This window comes from Ptiloglossa arizonensis, chromosome 2 (genome assembly GCF_051014685.1).
Source record: "Ptiloglossa arizonensis isolate GNS036 chromosome 2, iyPtiAriz1_principal, whole genome shotgun sequence".
In the NCBI taxonomy this organism is placed as follows: Eukaryota; Metazoa; Arthropoda; class Insecta; order Hymenoptera; family Colletidae; genus Ptiloglossa; species Ptiloglossa arizonensis.
The window spans coordinates 31,225,487-31,244,723 of record NC_135049.1 but is presented as its reverse complement, the minus strand read 5'-3'; the positions used below and the strand labels follow the sequence as shown (position 1 = coordinate 31,244,723).

Below are 19,237 nucleotides of genomic sequence, written 5' to 3'. Positions count from 1 at the left end.
ACAACGATAGAAGGTTCCGTCGATGAAATCACGGGCGAATCGGTTCGCGTTCGAGATCTCGCGATACGCGAACGGAAACCGATTAATCGATCCCACCACCGACCGAGTATTTTTCCCGGGCAGCAACGTTAATATTTACGAGCGAAAATCGCGTTAAGAAAACACACGAACCGAAGATGCTCTCCTGCCACCTGCTGCACCGGTGTACGCGCGGGCCCACACACGAAACCATCGGTAAATACGCTTATAACCGATCGATTCGATAAATATTTGAAAGCATCCCCGATGCGCCTCACTTTATAACCAGAGATGATGGACGCGAAACAGCTGTCGGCTCGTTCGACGAAGAAAATAACCTCCGCCCGATCGTTGCATCCCGATCCGACTGAACGAAAATTCATCTCGAGGATGCACCGACCGAGTCCGCGAATATGCAAACGAAACGATCGATCTTTCCCTTTGATGGAGGATCTTCGTACCGCGATCAACCGACGATACTCGGTACAGTTGGCGAGACAGAGATTCGTATTCGGATTAATTGAACTTGTGGAATAATGGAATTGTTGAACACTAGAGAAAAGTAAATAGAAGGTTTATTTAAACATTAGAAGATGATAGATTAATTGGGCGGGACGCCAACCGAAAAATATCAAAATTGGTAACCACCCCCTCCCCCGTGTCTTGACTTCTCGAGGGCTGCATCGGTCCAAGTGGTTGCATTCCAACATATAGTTCTCCATCGTGTGGTATCTTTCGAAACAGTCTCCAACGTACAGGACGTAATACGCGAGATCCCTGCATATTATAATAAACTACATATTATAATCTGAACTTTACAACAATGTGTTTTAATGTAATGTTTTTATGTAGAAATTATATTTCATAGTTCTCCGTCGTGTGGTATCTTTCGAAACGATCTCCAACGTCCTGTACGTCCTTTTCGACTAGATGTATCGCAAAAATAATTAGTTCGGTGTCTTCCGCCCTTGATCTTTCATGTTTGAACGTATAGAACAATCTTTAATTTTTACGTCTTCGTAGCACCGCAATATATGCAGTTCTCCATTAAGCCTTTCTTCTTCGCTGGATTCCGCTGTCTCTAACAGGGGCACCGTATCGGTTCGTGAACAGATTCTTCAGACGTTCAGGTTCGTTCGAAGAAAGTGTAAAGTAATACATAGTTGAACAAAGTATAAGATACGATTTCTTGCTGTGATGGTTGAGAGCGGACATACGACCGTAAAGGGTTGATACGTTACATCTTGTGGAATAATGAAATCGTTGAATACAAGAGAAAAGTAAATAGAAGGTTTATTTAAATAGTACAAGATAATAGATATTCATCTACGATGAATGACCGATTAAAAAATAACGGTCACGTTGAGACACCGACCGAAAAATATCCAAGTCGGTAACCACCCCCACCCCCGTGTCTCGAGGGCTGCATCGGTCCAAGTCGTTGCATTTGAACAGAAGTTACGAGAGACGGAGACGCAGAAAGATGCCAAGGGACACGAAGTTAATTTCATTTTCCCGTTATGCAGATTTTCTTTAGCGGCCGGGTCACCCGGTATGCTCGGAATATATTTCCGTCGAGGTTAAAAGCTTCCGGTCGAGCACGTCGCGCTATTGGCCCATGCATTATTCATGGCTATGTGGGTGTCGCGTGCTATAATTCGATGGGTTCGACCTGCACTTAATAGATTCACATTGTGCGTGTACCTAAGTGCGTGCACGCGGTACCCGCATGTAAATTGAATTCCAGGGAAACTCTGGCCGACGTACCAATATCGTTCCGCAATTTCTCTCAAGAATTTATGCGCCCTTCCTTTCTTCCGGATGAGTTATAACCGAAGCACCCTTTACTCGATTACACTCCACTGAAACTCCGTATCACACCGAACCGAAGTGCATCCAATAATTATCTTTCCTACGGGTAGAAAAGGTATGCCCGTAAATTAAATGGAATTTTTTTTTTAACGCTCTATAATTGCACGGGGAAAAAGTACGCTTTAAATATATGCGGCGCGCGTGGTGTCGTACGAGATGTATTAACGTAGTTATCTTTCGTAACGAATATTACGATACTGACCGGGCGGAAGATACGACAATTTTTAAATACGATTCTCCCAAATGTTCAACAGTGCGTTCTATGCGTATACCGTGTCGTTCGTTGTATGCACCGACCGAGTAGAAAATTTGAAAATTTCAAATTTTCAAATCGGTGGGCTGCGTCGAGCGAAGATCTCTCGTCGGTTGAGTCGGAGCAGTCGAGTTAGCAATTGTAGTTATCTTTCGTAATAAATATTACGATATTATCCGGGCGGAAGGTACGAATATTTTAAATACGATTCTCTCGATGTTCAATAGCGCGTTCTATGCGTTTACCGTATCGTTGTTCGCTGTATGCACCGACCGAGTATAAAATTCGAATCGAATCGGTGGAGTGCGTTGAGCGAAGATCTCTCATCGGTTGAGTCGAAGCGGTCGAGTTACGTGGAGTTCCACGCGGTTCCAACCGAGTGAAACTACGTGTATCTAAATTGATTGTCACGCACTCTCGTTTGGCAGACGGTCTATGTTTAATCGTTGGTATTGGATCGTGTTATCGCGAGAATGATCGCGCGCGCGGCTCGTTACGGAGTTGCACGTGCTCGGGCGCGTCCAGTTGCACCGAACGACGCGACGATCGCGACGGTTCAATCGTCGCGGATGAACCGATTTAACGATCGTTTGATGGCACCAGACGCGCAGCCTTCGACGGCCGGTTACTGAAACGCAATAGCGCGGACACGCTCCGTTTGGGATATCCGTCGCGCGGAATTCCAATAATAACGCGCGTTGAATTTGTCGCGAGTAAACACGATTACTCAACTAGGCGCATCGAGCACCGTAACGCGTCGAACCTGAGACGAATACTAATTTTTCCACGCGGTCGAGAGACCACGGTCATCGAGCATTCGGGTCGAGACGAATATAAATGTTTATTTGTTTACGATAGGCGCCGCGCGCCGGTACCGTTGAAAAATAAAGTAACGCCGCGTCACGATCGATCGTGTTCTAAACACGGAAGTAAGTTAACGAAGATCAACAATCTTGTACTATATTCTTACAGTTATCGAGCATCGCGTCGATCGTCCTCGAGAGATCGAAAGAATCGACGACGTACGTACTCGCATCGGAGACAGTCTCGGCGAAAATTTAATCGTCTTTGTCGACGTTCCACCGAAACGTCGAAAACTAGCATTCTTCCCCGTTTTTATTCGCGCGATCCACGTCACAATGTTACATTGTTTTTCTCGGTGCGACCGTGTTGCGTACACCTGCGCGTTCGACGCGTTCAATAAATAAATACGTGACGTTAATGCAACCGAACAATGCATTATGTAATAAGCACCGGGACACTCTTGCCAACGCAGTGTTCAATCGTTTAAGTTGGAACAAACGCAGCCGTGATGCGATAAGAGTGTAAAAAAGAGAGAACGTGGCACGTATCGCCACGGAATGTTCGTAAAAGTCGATGAAAGGGCCGATCCGAGTGAATGAGTATGATTAAATGGGTCAGCGATGAAGCAGCCCAGGAAAGAGCGACGTGTGAACAAGGACAGCCGTGCGAATGATCGATACGAAGTCTTTTGATAATCTGATTCAATAAAATCCTACCGGAGAAGCTTATCCAGCCAGCGCGTCCACGTTAACGATCGTACGATGTACCTATGCAAATTTCAACGACAACAAGACGATTCTTTGACTAACGTAAATCCTAAGGACGGCCGATTTTTAACTCGTTTGTAACTTGTCTCGTAATACTTTCGCGTAAACTGTGAATTTTATGCATTCAAGGCGTACGCTGATACGGAAAAATACGAAAAACGTATTTATATGTCATCTCGCGCGAGCTCACATATTTTTCGCGCGTTTAGCATATACCGTTCTCATATTTATGCGTTACTGGAAGAGACATCGTTGATACGAAAAAGGAACGTTAACGCGTATTCGTAATCCTCGGTAGCGAGCATACCGAACGAACCGAACGAGACCTACCGAACGGTAAATATAATAGTTGGAATAATCGAATAATTTTAAGGCCACGTCGTATCGTTCTCTTCGCCTCGAAGCGCATCCGATAAAGCCGCGCACACGTGCGTTGTTGTTTACCCGTCAGCTTCGAATCCCGTGCTAAAAATAGCTACGAAATTCGATTCCTGATGGACGCGCGACCGACTCGATAGAAAATCGAACAGTGGGCCGCCACTAGTTGATTCACCCCGTACGTCTGCCGTTAATGCGTCTTGGCAGCAGACGGAGCCAAATATAGGACACACGGGAGACTTTCTATCCATTGTGACTCGCCCGTCCTCGGAACAACTGTACGTCGGTCCAATGACGTTCGACCGGTATAGTTGAATCACACGGATGCGCAATGTACACACGACGCGACGAAAAAAACTTGTTCTCACAGCCGCCCGATGCGACGAAAGGCGCGACACGCGTTCCAACTTCCGATTGGTAGATGCCGCTTCATCCAAAGCGATTCTACCAATCGAAAGTCGAAGCGCGCCCAACGCTCGGCGTCGCGTTCGCGTTAACGCGAGGGAGTTTCTTCGCATCGGCGAGACGAAAATCTCCAGGTACCTAGATCTCACCGAATAACGAAATAAATCGTGATCGACGTGGCCATCTGGATTATCTGGCTCCGAGAAAAGAAATTCACCGACAGCCTGGACGATTCGATTGGTTAGACAAGACCGAAGTAGAGGGGCGGCGGCTCTATTGGCGTCTGCAAGGCCAATACTCCCCTCCCCCTTTCGACCAAAGCAGTGGCACGAGACCAACGGGAAAGACGAAGACGGACAACCACGTGACAGCGTCTCTCAACCTAATCTTGCGACGGTAGCCTCGTGCGAATTTCGGAGGATTGCAAGCGACCATTTCTAGACCACGATATTGCGGAGCACGAATGTTAGATTCGGGTTTAGTCCGGTTGGTAGAAAATTGTCGGATCGTTACTTTTTCCAATACCGTATAGTTTGTACAGAGAAATGTACAAAAAGATAGTCACATTGTTATGTAACACAATTTTTGTAATTCGCATAGACCTACGACGAAAACTTCTCGTTTTGATCTATTCGTTATCGAAATATTTGTCAACGTCCACACGAGACGCGAGAAGACATTTAGTATTCGCTAACGATCGAAGACGCTCGGCATTTGCGGTACAAGGTGTCATTGATTCGGTTCGTTTGGATTCAATTCGGGCGAACGTGCAACTAGTTTAAGGTGAACGACTCCTGGTAAAACCGCGAATCCATCGATTCACAACGGAGCGGCTGTGTTCTACTTGAAGGCACGAGAGAAACAGGAAACGGCTAATTCCCCGGGTCGATCGATACCCAAGCAAGAAAACAATGCCCGCGCGGATCTGAAGATTTAAGCAATATCTGGGACCAAAATTGACCTCGATACCCCGCTATCGCTGTCCCCGACTCGGTATTCTTTTTTTCTTTTTTTTATCTCGGCCGGATTGAAAATTGATCTTTTTCAGAGCGACCGATAAGCATCCGTCGGTGAAAATTTCTTGTCGCTGGTACGCGAACCGAGCGCGCTCGGTATCCCAGTTTCTACGCGAGCTCGCGTAGAAACGAGCTTCGACACGGTTCATAAATAATTCAAAGTCCGCGTTAAAGATCGACCTGTTAAATACCGTAAACGGGAAGCGTTCGATTCTCGCGAGGAGGATGTACCCACTCGTGTACTGTTTGTCAATATTCGTAGCGTCGCTTCGAGGGTATGCTTCTTCGACTGGTCGTAACGTTTCAACGAGCAAACGACTATTTGGAGGATGAGGAAAGGTACGATCGCGTATTCAATGGCATCTTTTCATATTTTAATTTTCAGAGGCGACCCGTGTGACTCTGTACGAGACCGCGACCCGATTACCGCACCGAGCGCGAGATGATCCCTTTGAACCGAGCGAGACGCGCAATAAGCATCGAAACTCTTTCACGGTCGTCGAGGCATCGGAGGCTGCGCGTAATTTACGATTCCGTGTATCGACGAAAAGTTCTTTCATATTTTCGTCCGTGGCGCGCTCTCCGTCCCGTGTGGAGAGCAAGGTTCCTTCCTTTCTTACACGTTCTTTTCTTCGAATAATACTTCCCCCTCTCTACCTCTCGGTGATCCTTCACACGCGTTGCACGGCCAGCGAGCGAGTGAGCGAGCGCCAATAAGTTGGCTCGGTAGTCGTCCCGGTAACGACCCTTAATCGGCGAAAGGCGGATCGCGGAACAACGGAAGGAAACGACGCGTCGTCGTATTTATGACGAAGGAGGAAAAGGAGGCGGGTCGCCCGTTCCTCGAATGATATTACACGGATACGGGTACGTTGGCGAGCTCGAGTTACAGCGGTTTTGTAACTGGTTTCCGTGGAAATCAATACTTCGCGTGACGATTGATAGCGATTCCAGTGTTCCGCGCGGTCCTCCTCTATATAAGTTAAATAAACGAGAGGAACGCGAGCTCTGGCCTCGGCAACCTCTATTAAGGCGCCGGGCAATTTCTTCGGAGAAACGTAATAGTCCAGACGACCAGGAGAGACGACGGCCACCGGTAAAAGAGAGAAATCTCTTCTCCTCTCGCGCGGTGCGTCGCGGCGAGCTCCCTTAGAGGAAACCGAAACCGACTACTCGCTCGCCATTCGTGCGAGACCCGCTCGTAACTGAAATTTATTATGTACACGGACGGGCCCCATCGATGCCTATGATTATTAACCAAATTGAAATTTACCGGCTCTCCGCGGCAATAATTGCGCCGCTTCGCGTACACTCCACGGTACCCCGTGTTGATGCATGGTGCCCGCGCGTAGCTTTACAAGGGATTCCCCAACCCCGGAAATACATCGAACGGTTCGTCGCTTCGGTTCGCCATTAATCGAGACACCGTTTCACGGTCGACCGCGGATCTTACGAATTAACGCGTATCGATTAAAGTTACAGCAGAAGAGCTTGCCCGGCTGTAATTCGAGTCGGTCAACCTACTTCCGGATCGACGACGTTGAAAGTACGAATGTCCGCGGAAATGCTCTCCGATACGAGTAACACGCTTATCGCGAAACTCGCACCGTACCGTGAACCGGGGCGACACTTTTCCCGCGAGAAACTTTGGACCCTTCCTCCTTGAAACTTCGTTGATCGCGAGTGAGAGATCTCACGGAGGAAAAAGTTTTCCATCCGGGAGGAAGATTTCATCCGGAACCGGGGAACTGGCTCGTATCAAAAATCGTGCCAGGTGTTTCGGCAACAGATACCATAATCGGAAACATTAGTGGAATTTTTTTTCCTTTCGCTCAAGAGGGGACTTCCCCGATATAATACTTACAAAATAGATACAGCTCGACTTTGATCGAATCAGACTGTCCGCTTCGAATTAAGATACATAGTCGCGCGTCGTTTGATTTGGTTGAGTATCGGTCGGATATTATTCGTTGGAATGAACAAGGGGAGAGAAGAAACGTACTTGAACGGTAGACGACCGATAAGACAAGATCTCCAATTTCTACGGGGCGAATGGCGAGAATCCAAGAAAAAGAAACGATTTTTCTCTAGTTTCTTCTCGCGAGGGACGCACACGGTCTGCTCCGTTTCACCGAGACGTCCGTCATCCGGGTAAGCGGTTTCGGCACCGGTGGAATCGTAAAAAGCGACATCGCCGAATAATTTAACGAGCGACCACAGGTGACGGTCCCAAGGATTCCGTGTCCTTGGCGAACGGTGTGGCGCGTTTCGCGTGCAATTCGCGTGTGGGCGTTACACTCTGACGCGAGTCCTTTGAACGGATGAAACGAACTTTGAACCGCGTACAATAGCGGAAAGTTAGTATCGCGAAAACGAGCGTTTACGCGGGGCGTCAGATAAGAAAATCAAAGTTGATACCGCTCGGTCGAGAAACAATAAACTTGACAATTTCATCAAACGGTATACTTACACAGACTGTTCCGAAATCGAGTCGTGAGACTCGAAGCTCGATAACTCTTCTAAGAAAAAGAAACCGAAAACGTAGAATGTAAACTTTTGTCTTTCTTTCTTTTTTTTGACAGACTTTCGCTCGAGAGAGAACAGAATTTGAAAATTCGTGGTAAGTCGCGACCGCGATCGTTCTCTCGAAAGAAGAAGAAAAAATTTTCGCTGCGCATTTGAAATTTCCTTTATTTATTTTCCGAGAAGAAGAATCGCCTTCTTTCGGGACGCGGCGCGTACTTCGAGAAGGTCTTGTGTTTTCGCTTTGTTGAATTTATTGCCTCGAAAAGGTGAAAAGGCTCCTTTTTATATTTTTTTTTTCGCACGAACAAAGCGCGAGTTGCCGCTTTTAGACAAAGCGATAATGTAGCGACCAAATATCCCACGCATTTCAGAGGGTAGCCTTTAAGATCTATTATAACGCTCGAACTAACAACGAAAGCAAACTCTCGTCACGAATATATATTATTGTAACGTGCGGGTCCGTGTCGTGTTATTTTTGAACTATTAATCGCTAGGATAAATAAATAATTATTCCGTTAATCTGGACGTCCCGTGAAATTAAACCAATGTGTTTTGAAGGATTTCCAAGAATACTGCGCGCTCCATCTTCGATCACGTTCCAAACATTCACAAATACAAGAACGAGCGTGCTCGTCGGATTAAAATACGCTCTCGAGTAAAGAAATATCGTTTAATTGCCACGATTACAGTCGCGGTACCTTAATCGCATCGGTTTAATCATTCTCAATTACAACGCGTAACGATCAATGCATAAAGCTACTTAGGTGGGTGGCCCGAGAAGATAAGACCGGTTTCGTGTGTAACGAAGATTTTTATTAGCCGATAAGAACGAGATAACATCGAATATCTTGTTCTTATCTCCGCTGCACGCTACTTATAATTAAACCGCGCGTCGACGAACTGTTACGCCAAAAATGATGCGCATAAAACGCAGGCCTGTCGAAACGACGAAAACAAGGCTCGGAAACTCTGACGTATGTTTTCGCTAAAGAGACGATTAGTGGTCGGTAATTTCCTGCGTCGTGTCTCGTAATTCCGCGAATACTCTATTCCGTTTCACGAGTCACCAGCACGTTAAGTCATTAGTATGTTAAAGTGCTTCGCGCTTTTGCGTTTGAGGACGCGGCGCCCGCGACTTTTGTCGTCGGTTGGTAAAACCAACAAGGCTAGCCGAGAAAGGAGAAGGTCAGATGCAGAAACGAGAAAAGTGGACCGTCAACAGCCATAGACGACCCTCGAAATAAATTGCCATTTGCATCCCATTAACCGGGGGAATGGGGACCGTCACCTGGCCGGGAACGCGCAAACCGGCGAATTAAAAACGAGCACGCGAAACAGCGTCAGCCAGTATTTTTTAAGCGTCTACGCCATTGCGTGCAATATCGTGTTCTATGTATAGTCTCACGGCTGTCACGAGCTACGCATTTTTCCCCCCGGTTCCCGTTGCTTCTCTCAACGGGGCGTGCCACCGAGAGGAAAGTGATGTCTTCGTCGTCTTCGTCTCCGTCGTCGTCGTCGTCGTTGTCGTCGTCCGCGCGCTGTCAAGTTACATCGAACCGGCTCGATCGGTGAAGATGCGTCCTGCATAACGACGCAGAACGCGTCAATCACGTGATGCCTTCGTACGTGAACGCCCAAAATTATCGACGACTATCGATCTTTTACCTAGAATTAGCAAACGAAGCGAAACGGACCGTCGAACGTTAATCTTTTTCGAGAGACATCGAAATTCGAACACCAAAAATACGTTTACAACGACGAACTGCGTCGTTACGAATCGTTGATCTCGTTCGATGTTAAATTTTTGCGTCGACGAGCAAATCGAAATCCTGTATACGCGAAACTTACAGGTAGTTCGCACGCGTCGGAATTAGCCGTACATCGATAACAGCTCGAAAAGAACAACCGAAAAAAAAGTATCCGTCTCGTGTCTCGTTACCAAGGTCATAAGAAACGAGAATGCTCGACATGACTGTCGTCACGTTTCACCACGCGTCCCGATACGGAAATGCCTTCAATTTTTTGGTGACGTTAAGTTTCGTAAGTCGAATCTCCGATATTACGCGTAAACCTTTTCGTCGCGCTGCATTGTTCTTTGTATAATTAGTACACGAATCTAATGGAACTGCGCGATGAATATACAGCGATTTCTCTATTCCGAGTACTTGAAATTCAAAGCAGGACGCATTACATTACGGTTCCCGCGATCACTCGTGTCACGATGTACGAAGTAGACTTCGAACCTAAATATGAAGCACATTTACACAATTTTTCCGTAGAGGTTAACAAACTTGAAACAATGTAAAAGCCGGATATACGTTTTGCTGAAGCAGCTGTATGAGTCACAGCTGCAACAGCATCGTCGTCGTCGCTACGCATTCCACAATTCTCTTCTCCGAAAGACCGCGAAACGCGAGACGGGCTTAAATTTAGATGCAGCCTAATTCGAGTGTAGAATTACCCGTGCCACGGCTACGCATAGAAACCGCTCTTTAAACGACACAATTCCGCTCATGACCGACGGCGACGTGTTTACGAATAAGCTATTCAAGACTTTGTTAGGTAAATAAAAGCTCGAGTTATAGTAACGCGCGTCTATAAATAAGTAACACCCTTCTTCGTTGCAACAACAAGTTGTTTCTGGAAGAAACCGATTATCAAAGAATAAACACGATCTTACCTTTCGCCCTACGGGCAAAATGTGTTATATTTTGCCTTAACACCTTTAACCACATCTTCGCCCCTTTCTGTTTATTCTCGAAATCCGACGTCCTGGTGGGACAGGAGGTCCTCCACCCAAGGGAAATGTCGGCTCGACGCGGCAAAACGTAACCGTTCACTGTCACCTGTCGGCGATAGGTCCCTCGCGCGCCGGTTACTTAACCTCACTTTTCGCGATGTTTATAGTGGCGCGCGAATCGGTAAACTCGGAACGGATCACAGTGGTTAACAGACACCGAATAATACAAATAACAAAGGATGTAAAATCTATTTTCTTCGTGGATAGAGAACGAAACGATGTTCGCACACGAAATTGCCACGAGAGACAGACACCGACGCTAGAGAGGCGCGACCCTTTTATAGGCGGGACAACGATCACGTAGGCAAGTCGTCGGCTGCTCTACTACCGAGCGCGATAATATCGGCCTCGGGCCTTGGAACTTGTCTTGTTTACCGAGCAAAGACGCGCCGCTCACAGACTCTACCGTATTTTCACGAAGGCACTGTGGGAATCGGGCTCGGATGCGCGGCTCTCTCGAAAGATCGGAACACGTACCGAACGTCCGCGTGCACGGTTAAGCACTTTGACCGTTTGGCGGCACACACGCTCCCGCTTAAAAGACGGCAACGTTGCAAATAGTACAGAAACTGGCAACCAAGTGCGCGCGCAACTTATCGCGATCGCTGGAAAATTGAAAATTACATTACGCACGTCGTACGCGCGAAATTCAACGCTCTGGATTTAACGGACGAAACGATAAACGTTCGTTAAGCGTACGGGAAACATTTTCAAATTTCGAATCGTACGGATTCGAGAAGACAAAACGGATATTATTCGTCGTATTTATGCACGATACGTATGCGCATAAAATGCAGTCGACGGAATGTTTTTTATCTGAGAAAGATACCGACGGTAAGAAAAGTACGCGCGTTGGCTCGACCAATTTTCGAACCCAAGTATCTCGATGAACGATAGCTTGTATCAAGAAATATCGTTCCGAGCGTTTTATTTGTTTTTTCAACGGTGTTCTGGTCGTTTGCGCAAATATATGTATTTTGAAACGAAAGACTTCAACGTAGTTTTACGTTCCACGGTAAATACTACAGACGTCCCTAAGAATTAACACCGACGATAAATAACGTTCAGCGTTATTCAACTATTCTGGAAATCGCTCGAGTGGATAACTCGGGAATAGATAATCTTGATGCGCGCGCGAATTAAACGACAGAGTTTGCGAAGCGCCGTTTGCGAAGCCTTCGTAATGATATAAATATCAGAATTATCGCGCGTTATATTTAGCTCGCAGACGTCGAAGCCGGTAAACAACAAACCGCGATCCGACATGCGATTTCGAGACGCGCGGTTCGCGCCAATTTGTTTTCCTTTCTTCTTTTATTTCAGAGCCGTAGTTACGTGTCGCGTTTTATAATCGGCGGCTCGGTGTTACGGACAAGGCGAAATCTTTAATAACGAACGAAAGTGAAAATAAGTCGGAGTCATCGGTGAGATAAAATTCGTTCGAGCCCGGATAAAAACCGCGCGTGACTCGCTCGAGTTGGCGAATCTGGGTCGCGTGACTTCACGAAATAGAAAATCTATCACCGCTTAATCGCCGTTGATAATTCAATTCTGGTTAAATTAGGCCAACAAACACCGCCCGAAATAGACCATTGCGTTCGGTGCGAACGCTTCCATGAAAAGTCTCGGATTATCAATCTCCGGTTGCACTTACGCGATGCGAATCCTTCCACGGCCAAATTTTGGTAAACACGCGCGAAAGTAAACTTCGAACGAACGCATCCGGTGCTTATCAAGCTCGTCGTTTCCAACCGATAAAAGGCGAGCGAGTAAGCGAGCGAGCGAGCGAACCAACCAACGAACGAACAACGAAACAACAGGTTCCTGAATGTCAATTTACCGTTCAGAAGGTTACACTCCCCTTTCGCATGACCCAACCCAGAGCCTAATCTACCTCAAGCGATGTACGTGCATACGTGAAGAACAAAAACGATCGATGGAGCACGCGTGCGTACGTGTGCGTGATACTCGCTCACGCACTCGTGCACGGCGCCGTGGTGTTGTCGCTCCACTGAACTCTTATTATGATTATGGCATAAAACCTTTCGATAACACATTCGATGGAACTCCTTATCTATTGTTTGCAATGTAACGCGAACGTGCCGTTGCTCGCGCAGCCAATTTTCGTGGTAACTCGCAGGGAAGACCGAGAATCGGTGAATCAGTGGACCGATTATCGAAGAATGCGCAACTACTCGAGACGAAACATGCAACGGAACGCGTACGTACACTTGTTACGTCGAAATTAGCATTATCGTTCTTCCCGATCGGTCGTATCTTCGATTAATACCGTATCCATTATCTAGCAGTTTCAAGCACGGGGAAAAACAAGAAATGAACCGCGGTGCTGTTTTAATTTCGAAAATTGCAATACCATTTTTTTTTTAATACGAAGAGTCGAGCAACGATTACCGTCAGGATAGTAATTTAACAAAGGTAACGATACTAAAGCCCCTCGATAATAACGGAAACGTATTTCTTTCGTTCGACGAACGTCGGTATCCAAAGAAAGTAGTTCTACGTACGCCTATAAGACACAAATCTCGCGACCAGCGAAATGTATTAATACAATCCCAATTACACAACGAGAACTGCGACTTATTGTTAGCCACGGGACTGCTTAGCGACATCCGAGTGAATTTCTGTTACGCGACGACCACGTTTCTGTAATTTCCGACTGTTCCGGAATGTGACTCCAAATTGAAGTCTCGCTAACGAATTCTGAATTGTCGCGCGTCTCGACAACGACCTTTTTTTTCTCACACAGCGATCGTTCCGACGAATTAAAAGTTACGTCCGTTGGTGTCCACTTTATCCGCGGTATACGTACGTATTACCGAAAGTTTACGTAAGATTTACCGCGGCGTTGGACCAGAAATGGAAACGCGCTCTCTTTACACGGTCGCGGTAAAGCGAATCGTTTCTCCGTCGATCGAGGTAACCGTTTAACCACCTTACGTCGGTACGGAGATCTCGCGCTACGGGTGTCGATGGCCCAGATTGAGACGCATCTGCTTAATTACAGTCATCGGGTGCAACAATTACGCGGTGGATCCCGATTGACGAGCGACGACGTTAATTACGAGAACAACGCGGCGATCTCTCTGCCACTGTCTGTCGAGGGACCTGTCGAATCAGCTCTGCACGCGTACATATTTACACCGGTGGCGGGTCGGGTCGTTATCGCGATGCAATTCGCAAGACCCGGGATCGGTCCTTGTGGACGAACCATCGAATCTATCGAGTGGTTCGAGAAGCAGCTGATCGAATCGATCCAAGTGTTCGCGATACCCGTACCAATAATCGAGTTAACCCGTACGAGCAAGTTCACTGGCTTCGAAAGAACACGTAGACGGTATTACAGATGCGTGGGTGTGCCGCGACTTCCGATTGGTAGAGTACAATTGAACGTGCAAGCTGATTGGCGTGACTCCAGCGCGTTTGCGTTTGCAGTAGGGAGAAATTCTTTCGAAGCCGGTGGTGTATTCGTCACCAGGAGTTACCGATGTTCAAACACGCCTGGAAACTTAACCGAACGATCCAAGTAACACCTCGATGGACGCAACCTCGATACTCGCAATGGTATCGATACGCGCGATCGCTCGACAAGAAACGAAAGTGCAAAGTTCTTTCGTACGAGATGCGAACGCGATAATTACGAACAGGTATGCCTTGTGAATGCTACCGGTATGTGTGTGCGTGTGTGTGCATCCTCAGCCCCGTTTTCCTGCAACCATCGAGGCTCTACTGTACTCTATGCTACTCACCTACGGAATCGCCGTTTTTCTTGCCGCTGTTGTTCTTGTTTTTCTTATTCTTCGGATAGATGTTGCCGATTTTGCTCTGACCACAACCCATCCTGCTCTCTTACGGGCTGGCGTATGCACTGACTTCACTTCTCACTGACTCCGTATAGTCCGGTGTCGCTGTCGCTGATTCTCCCCGAGAAAGAGACAGATCTCGATTACGAAAATCTTCGCGAGGTTCCGAATCCTCCGACACGGTGAGATCCTTTTCGCGGAAGAAGAGGATCCGCGTCGAAACGATCGACGCGACACGAGATTTATCTTCCACAATGCGCGACACTTTCGTCCGCGAAGATCGTTCCGTTCGGGCAACGAAACAGTTTATCGATTATTACGCGTTTACATATACAAAGATACATATAATACATATGGTACAAATATTCCAGTTTCTAGTCTACTCTCGTCGTACGCGATACGCACAAGCGATACGAACACGTAACGAAGAGTGAAATTCTACGGAACACGATACTCGCGATCGAAGGTACTTCGATGCTCCCGTATACCCGCGAATTAACGATCACGGGAGCAACGATTCAGTCTTTTCTCATGAGCGAAAAGCGCGAGAGAAAGAGAGAGAGAGATGCTTAAAGTAAACTCTCGTCGACTCTCTTCCCCTTCTTCTTCTTCTTCTTCTTCTTCTTCTTTTTTTTCTTCTTTTTCTTCGAAACCTCTGTGCGACCTGTTTACATCAACGAGAACGAACTTCCTCCGATACAGTTCGCGAATCAGGACGTATCCTACGGACGAACTACTCGAGGAACGGTTCACGTGTGTTCAGTCTTTGCACGAAATCGGTCGAGCAACCGTAGAACAGACTTTCGAGCGAATCACTTGGTCCTTGGCGAAGCGACGGGTCTTCCCGTGGAGGATACGGAAAATGGCGAGAAAAGTCGCTAATCGGTTCTGGGTGTCGTTGAAGCCCCGGTGGCCGCGATTTCGTCGGCTCCTGGCTACCTGAGCCGAGGCGCCCAATCCATTTTTGCGTTTCTCGTCCGCTCTACCACCCCATTGTCCGCGATCTATCATCTATCCCATGTCCAAAGCGGCCAACCGGGCATCCTCCCGCTCTACGGGCCTGCACATTCGTTCAGAGGTCGTTGGTCGTCGTCCACAACGGATCGAGACACGTCCGCCGTTGGACAGAGACTCGGTCGACTTTACCGATTCACCGAGTTCGAACCACCGATCGACCAAGGTAGCTCCATTGCGGAACGAACCGAGGAAAGATGTATCTCTCTCCTTCCACGCGAAAGCGGCTCGACTTTGCTCGCGAAGCAAAGCCCGCTCGGACTCGGTGAAATACACGTTTCAGTCGCAAGGACGTGCCGACGAGGCCTCGAGAACGCGACTTCTTACGGACGTAGATCGTTCCAGTTTCTCCGTTGATACGCGTCGTTCGTTAGATCACGATGAATACAATCACGGTGGACAGAGCCGGGATAAAAGTGACGGAAGCCTGATCCGAACGCTGCGTGTATGTACCAGTGACGTAGCTGACCGGAGGAGGGCTGCAAGAGGGACGAGACGAATTTCGTTCGATCCCCTTAGCCTTCTCCCTCCGGCTCTCTGCGAGGTGAACGTCCCTTGGGCCAACCAATGGAATTCGATTATTGGATTCGGTGCTACAAAGAAGGAAAATACACGCTTGTTAAACCATCGATTTCAACGAGATACGCGGTAATAAGACGCGGATAATTAGCGCCGCGCGTGCACGTGCGATGTATTTACCGATAACCGCGGTTAACAGCTGCGGAGGAAAATCGAAAGGTGAACGCGCTGTTTACATTGCCACGAAGGAAAATGTGCGACCGAGCGAATATGTCTACGTGTGTACTTTTTCGACGCGAAACATTTGTTGCAGTTTCCATGTTGGTTCGCATTCCACCGATCTGAAATTTACACGAGGGTACCGCGCGAGAGATCGAAAACCGTTGTTAACGATGCTTTACGACGATTTCAACGAGTTTCGGTTCGATCGTAATATTTTTGTTATTTCCAAACGATATTATTTCTTCTTTTTCGAATACATCGCGATCGAGTCCCCGAGTAATTCGATAACGACGAACGATCGTCCCGATACAGCGAAAGTTCAACAATTTTTACCCGTACACGCCGGCCACGAATTGATATCTCAACGAATCGTAGAAGTCGATAAGATGCTTTGCCGCGATTTCCGATGTGCTCCAGATCCGAATACGCTCACGACGATATTTAAAACTTCGTTTCACGATCCGCGTACGTGGTTTTAAATATAACAATTTTGATGTTGAAACAAATTTTTAAGTTTTGCGGTATGTGTTTCAATAAGTGGGCCAATGAAAATATATTTACGGATACTTGAACGATCTCCAAATAGAAAAGGAGCAACTAATTACACGTTAAAATTAAATCTCGAGAATTGGAGTGCCACGCGTGTAAAATAGTGGCAACGACCGTTGTAATAGGGATCCGTTTTCGGTTGAAACTCAGCTATGCACACGATCGCACATAATCGTAGTTCTACGTGAAAAATTAACGAAGGACAGTCTTTATCGATAGTCCGTGTTATCGAAAAGAATTTCGATAAGAACGTTGGTTATACCGCCCGTATTTGTCCGTTATGAAAAACCTTTTCTTTTTTTTTTTTATCGGAGATAAACTGGTTCAAAAATATCGTCGGAATACATTTTCCTTTAGAAGTGTATCGTTACACCATGAAACCGCAAGTTTGTTTCAAACACGGTCGCAAAACAAAACATCGAAATATCGAATTTCCAACACAAAGAGAAAGCAACTACTGGTTATATTTCAAGCGAGTACGCACAGTTCACGGTAATTACATGAGAAAAGCACGTTTTACGCGTATCGATATTCGAGTCAACACTTGATACTGTGCGGCGTAAAATTTATACGCGACGATCGCTTTCCCATTTCTCGGTCAATGTCGTCTACTTTGATTCCCTGTCAAACACGATTAATTAGTAATCGTATTACGTTACTGTAATGTTGCCTTCGCTGAACAGCTCTAGGCACGTCGAACATAGTACACAATAACTTCACGCTTCGCCCGTTTTCATTATTACAAGATAGCGTAATCGACGCTTATCGATCCTTCCCGCGACAAAATTTTCGATTCGATGGGTCATTCTCGCTCAACGCGAAAAAACAAAAGATATTTCTACGTCGAACGATTCACTGTTTATTAAAACGTGATAAACGATTCGATCGAACAATCTGTCAATGCCCAAACATGTTCCACATCGATATCCAACTCTATGGAACTGCACCCCTCCTTTCAAATTTCGTCCCGTAAATTTGTTCGATAGTGGCAAAATAAGAAGACGCTACTGAATTCTCGCGAAACTCGTGCAAGCTCCGAACACGCAATACTATTTTCGTCCGATATATCGCGCTCAAATATCACACGCGAAAAATGAAAATCGAACTTGATCGTTGAGTTATCCTTGATTTCCCTTGGTGTGCTGTCACACGCGACACTCGACCGACAACATAGAAAAACACAAACGCTGTTTTTCGCGAGACGAACGCTTAAAATAATGTCGTTCCCCTTTGGAGACGTGTTGCCCGAAATTCGATTCGAAGTCAACTAACCTCGTTTCGCGTAGGAAGGCAAGCGACCTCGACGTCCACCTGTTCACGACAATCGTACATAAACCAGACTCTTTACCGTATTCTATAGACCGTGTATACGTATATGTACGCGAATTATATTCGCGTACGAATTCACGACTACGAGCGTAAAGGACGAAGAAACATAGGCACTCGCACTCCGAGGTTCCAGCATCGACTATTCAGCCGGTCGAGGCGCCAGCTGGATTTGCGCATGCGCGCTCCCTCCGTACATCCCACGAATGTGTATATATATATTCGAGCCAGCAAGTACTCACGTACTCATGGCGTTGATTTAACCTAAACGTAAGTGCGTGTTAGGTCCCTATGTATGTCCAACACTACGTTCTATTGTGCGCACACATACATCGTGTTTACGATGAACTATATCTCTTTGCGGGGGTGCATTCACTTCCACTCACGTATCTAGACTCTAGATCATTCTTGGTATCAATTACACTATCTTTAAAGAAACGGACGGGTTTTAAGTTGCTTATCGTTTGCGAATTAATTGAAAATAAATTGTACACTTCGAACCATTGGCCGCGAACACTATTTTTTTAGCGAGTAGATTCTGTTTTTCTTTTTCATAAGTTGTTTTCTCCCTTCGTTACAAAATGTATTTATCGCGCTTATCTGAAATATTACGATTAATCGTTAAGAAACAAAAACTAGGATAACAGAATTTTCTATGACGATGACCTGATACATTTGACGAAAATGCGACTATTTCGGAGGAGTTAATCCGGGATTCATATATGGATTAGGTTTCGAGGGTGGCGTAAAGGGAAGAGGAGCGAGAGAATCTCGGCGAGGATTACCAGTGTTCTACGATGTCACGACCTTCTGGCGGGGATTCTTCGTTTTCGTGATCGTACTAGGCGCTGTCATCGCTGTAATAGTACGCGCGTACCCACCGGATTAAACGATATTTATTATCTACCTTACCACTGACGTTTCCAGTGTAAATTGAGATATACCAT

At 46.6% G+C, this 19,237-nt stretch overlaps 2 protein-coding genes across 4 annotated transcripts in view; both read right to left on the bottom strand.

The window, feature by feature from the left end:
- Tow (target of wingless) overlaps positions 1-18,414 on the bottom strand; it is a 41,677-nt gene extending 23,263 nt beyond the window's left edge. For 2 of the 3 annotated variants that reach the window (XR_012994374.1, XM_076327891.1), the window contains exons 1-2: positions 18,237-18,414; positions 14,607-16,267 (exon numbers count right to left, since the gene is read on the bottom strand). Coding sequence is in view for 2 of the 3 variants with exons in the window: in XM_076327891.1 (XP_076184006.1) it covers positions 14,607-14,697 (91 nt within the window). In the remaining variant the exon portion in view is untranslated. Of the gene's footprint in view, positions 1-10,719; positions 11,346-14,606; positions 16,268-18,236 lie in introns of those variants that run through there. The other variant, XM_076327892.1, reaches the window with a different exon arrangement.
- On the bottom strand, positions 1,862-4,932 carry LOC143143586 (uncharacterized). The gene is made up of 3 exons (XM_076304976.1): positions 4,837-4,932; positions 4,159-4,721; positions 1,862-1,930 (listed from the first exon to the last, which is right to left on the bottom strand). The coding sequence occupies exons 1-3, from the start codon at positions 4,930-4,932 to the stop codon at positions 1,894-1,896; spliced, it is 696 nt and encodes a 231-aa protein (XP_076161091.1). The 3' UTR covers positions 1,862-1,893.
- Positions 18,415-19,237: the final 823 nt, after the last annotated feature.

Bases quoted from the DNA above. Each gene is read 5' to 3' on its own strand.
- LOC143143586 (XM_076304976.1), bottom strand. From the start codon at position 4,932: ATGGTCGCTTGCAATCCTCCGAAATTCGCACGAGGCTACCGTCGCAAG. The intron at 4,722-4,836 runs GTTGGTCTCGTG...CGAATCGTCCAG, and splicing joins TGTCCGTCTTCGTCTTTCCC to GCTGTCGGTGAATTTCTTTT. The intron at 1,931-4,158 runs GTAAACAACAAC...TTCTACCCGTAG, and splicing joins ACGGGATTCGAAGCTGACGG to GAAAGATAATTATTGGATGC.